This window comes from Myotis brandtii, unplaced genomic scaffold (genome assembly GCF_000412655.1).
Source record: "Myotis brandtii unplaced genomic scaffold, ASM41265v1 scaffold447, whole genome shotgun sequence".
Taxonomy (NCBI): domain Eukaryota; kingdom Metazoa; phylum Chordata; class Mammalia; order Chiroptera; family Vespertilionidae; genus Myotis; species Myotis brandtii.
In genome coordinates this window covers 1422967-1427266 of record NW_005367108.1, presented here as the reverse complement: position 1 = coordinate 1427266, position 4300 = coordinate 1422967, and the positions used below count along the sequence as shown (strand labels likewise).

The following is a 4300-nucleotide window of genomic DNA, read 5'->3' as shown; positions in this document are numbered from 1 at the left end:
GAATATATCCCAAGAAGCTAGAAACACCAATCAGAAAGGATATATGCACTCCTATGTTCATAGCAGCACAATTCACCATAGCTAAGATTTGGAAACAGCCTAAGTGCCCATCAGCAGATGAGTGGGTTAAAAAACTGTGGTACATATACACAATGGAATACTATGCTGCTGTAAAAAAGAAGGAACTCTTACCATTTGCAACAGCCTGGATGGACCTGGAGAGCATTATGCTAAGCAAAATAAGCCAGTCAAAGAAAGATATATATAACATGATCTCACTCATTTGTGGAATATAATGAACAATATAAACTGATGAACAAAAATAAAGCCAGAGGAAAAACTTATTTTAGAATAATTTTTACTTATATAATAAAAGTAATTTGGTTATTTGCAGATTTTTAATATTTCCTACAACTTTTGTGATATTACACTATCTTAGTACAGTTTTGGTAATATTATTGTATTTAAAACCTTTTTTCTTGAAATATTAATGCTTATTGCATGTAACATTTTATTTAAAATAGTTTTTCTTGAAAAAATAAAATGATAGAAAATATAATAATAATAATAATAATACTGTATTGAATATTTGAAAGTTGTTACAAGGGTAGATAATAGGTGCTCTCACAACACCAAAAAAAAAAAATTATGTAAGGAGATGGATATGTTCATTAGCTTGACTGTAGTAATCATTTCACTGTATAAAACAACACTGTAAATATACTAGTACACAATTTGTATTTTTTAATTGAAAAATATTTAAAAGAAAAAATGTGTTTTAAATGCTACCTGAGCTGGCAGAAAAGTAAAGCGAATCCTTGAAGGCCAGAAACAGAAAATAAATCCACAGAGGGTATCTAGTATTCCAGCTAGAATTTGCCACGGTGCATCTGTCTATTTAGCCAACAAACATTTTTTTCTATAATAGGCCAGATCACAAATATTTTAAGTTTTTCAGGAAGTACATACTCTGTTGCATCCACTCAACTTTGCCATTGTGTCATGAGAGCATGCATAGATAGTATACAAATAATGGGTATAGCCCTGTTTCAATAAAACTTTATGTAAATAGGCAGCAGGCAGAATTTAGCCTTCAAGCCATAGTTTGCCAATCCCTTCTTTATAGCCTGGCTTTTAGTATTTTTCCCTCAAGAAAACATGTCTGGTATGACACATTTGTCCCATGTGGTAAACTGTTGTAGGCATGGTCACAATATCTTCACATCTCCCTGTACACATGCCTTGGGGAGTTCCTCTCACAATGACTCTGGGATAGACCATATGACTTGTTTTGGCCAATGAGACAATAATAAATGTAACATCAAAAGAGACTTGAAAGTACTAGCAGAATGGGGCTTGTCCTCTCTTGCTGATCCTGGAATCTCTGAATCCATCACCATGTGAATTAGCCCAGGCCAGCCTGCCAAAGACACATGGTCCATCATCCCCATTATCCCAGCCAATAGGAAGCATTAACTGACAGTCAGCACCAGTTGCCAGTCATATAAATGAAGCCATCCTAAACCAACTAGCCCCAGGCAACCCACCATTTGACCGTAAGTACCATGAGTGAGTCTAGATGAAACCAGCAGAAGAGCTGCCCAACTGAGCACAGCCTAAATTGCTGAACTACAGAAGCATAAGCTAATATATGATTGTTTTAATGATTACATTTTTGGGGTTATTCTGCAGCAAAAGCTAAATTATACATTCCATAGGAAGTTTATTATCTCCTAAAAGTAAAAAGTTAAAGTCAACAAGTCTATGGAAAGAAATGGGGGATAGAAGACTGAGGAAGCACACAAAAAATGTATTTCCATTTTAAAGATCCTATCACCTGCCAGCAGGGACAAGCCCTTCCTTGTTCCTCCTCATATGCTGGAACAAATTTTTCCTACCTGAGCAGACTTCTTGGTAAGTCGGATTGGAAGTGTAGCCTCCTGCATAGCCAACTTGAGTTGAATATACTCCTTTCAGGGTCCAAAATTTCCTCTCCGCTCCCCAGAAACAGCCCATTCCTAAGAAAAACATAAGGTACTGATTAGTCCTTTATCAAAAACTAGAGGCCCAGTGCACAAATTCGTGCATGTGTGGGGTCCTGTTGGCCCACCCCAATCAGGGCCGATTGGGGGGAGGGACCACGGATGGTTGGCTGGCTGGCCCCGCTTCCTGGTCAAACTCCTGGTTGGTCGAACTCCCGCCCAAGGGGACAATTTGCATGTTAGCCTTTTATTATATAGGACTAGAGGCCCAGTGCACAGATTCATGCACCAGTGGGGTCCCTCGGCCTGGTCTGAGCCCTCCTGCAATCTGGGACCCCTCGGGGAATGTTGCACTGCCAGTTTCGGCACAATCCCTGCAGGCCAGGCCGAGGGATCCCACCGGTGGACGAATCCATGCACCGGGCCTCTAGTATACATATAAGATCTTTGGTTAATCTCTTCCCGCCTTCCCCATTCCCCCTTCCCTCTGAGATTCATCAGTCTGTTCCATGTTTCCATGCCTGTGTGTTGAGCATCTGCCCCCTGGTGGTCAGTGCATGTCATAGCTATTGGTCGAACAGTTGAACAGTCACTTAGGCTTTTATATATATAGATAAAATAGTCGTTGCACTGTTTCACTAGAAAAGAGAAACTGTTCCTGTGATTTAGTAATAAAAAATAACTCAGATTTTATCATTTAAAGGAGAGGTTGTAACATTTAAAAATAATTTTATTTAAGATTCTTTGCATAGAATGTCTCTGTGCTTTAGTTTGCAAAAGCATAGAAAGCCTAACATTTCAATGAAGTTAGTAAAGCTACACTTTTCCAAATAACAGTAAAAGGATAACTGCTTTTGATGAATGATTTCCTCACTTGATTCATTATGGTCTCATCAAACCATAATAACTTGTATTAATAGTAGAAAGTTATTTAACAATCAGCATCCTTATCATGCTTTTCAAAAAAAAAATTCTAACAAGGAAAAGTAACACTAAAATACTGATTTAAAAGGGAGACCTTCCCCAAATCAACACAGATTGACAAAATATTTTATTAACAATTTCACATATGTGCTCAGTTTTTTAATTTTTTTAAGTCATAAACCTTTATGTGATAGATCACTGCTCCCCAAAAAGAACAGTTTCCAGAATTATATTACTGAGTGTAATGAATGAGGAAAAAGAGAGAGCAGAAACACAGGGAAACTCACAAAAACAGCATTGCAATCAACTAGCAAACATGGTGCTCAAAACAGTAGATACTAGATTCCTTAGAACATATGAAAACTAAGCCCCATCTCTCATGAATGCACATACACACATCGAAAATGATGAGTTATATTTCCCTGGGCTCTAAAGAGCCCTCATTTTCCACCATGAGTTTCTAACTGTGCACAACGGCTATCTGTGGCCAATTTCTAGATGTAAACAAGATGCCTGCCTCACTCCAGTTTTATATGGCACTATTAAGTCATGTATTATTAAGATCCCGGTTGGAACAACGTTGGCAAATTAATATATGCCTCCTACTATGATCACTATATTTGTTAGATTTGATGACAAAGCTGAAAAAAATAGATAGAAGTTTACTGAAATTCTTGACAATTGTTAATATTCTACTTTAAATATTCAGAGCAACAATAACCAAAAAGCAATGTGCATAGCATTACATATTACACAAAAATATATTTGCTCAAATGTGATGGAAAATATACTCACCAAAATAGGTTAACAGTTAAAATATACAATAGAGCCAAATGATGAAATTTAATGCAGTAAAAAAAAATCACTGTTGTAATAACAATGCAACATGGAAATATGTATATGCTTATGTCATTATTGCCTAAAGCTAAATTTACAAAGAAAAGACAATTATGTGCATGTTTTTATTACAACTATGAAAATATATTTATACCAAAGTAGACTAGAAAAAATATAGTTATAACCATAACTGTATTACAGTGATGAGAATATAGAAATATTTTTTTACTTTTCAAGCTTTTCTGTAACTGAGTCATATTACTTTAAAAATGAAAAATGTATACATTTTTAAAAGGAAAACAAAAAATTCAAAGGAAAACATAAGCATATGCATTACTTGAGTTATACACTGCTATATACCATGCTCCTGTTTGCAAAGGAAATGTCTGCTGCTAGTGGATATAACTAAATATTTACTGAGTATTTATAAAAATTGAGTATCCTCAAGTCTCTGGAACAAGAATTCACTATTAATTTTATTTCATTGCATTCCTGAGATGTGGGAATTATGTTAGTCAGGGTTCTCAAGAGAAACAGAACCAATAGGAGAGATGGAG

The 4300-nt window shown here is 35.9% G+C and overlaps 1 protein-coding gene across 5 annotated transcripts in view; it reads right to left on the bottom strand.

Annotated features, from left to right (window-relative positions):
* The window catches only part of MSRA (methionine sulfoxide reductase A), a 388985-nt gene that overhangs the window by 198227 nt on the left and 186458 nt on the right, over positions 1–4300 (bottom strand). For all 5 annotated transcript variants that reach the window (XM_005874625.2, XM_014546451.1, XM_005874627.2 and 2 more), the window contains one exon: positions 1899–2018. In XM_005874625.2, the coding sequence (XP_005874687.1) occupies positions 1899–2018 (120 nt within the window). The remainder of the gene's footprint in view (positions 1–1898; positions 2019–4300) is intronic.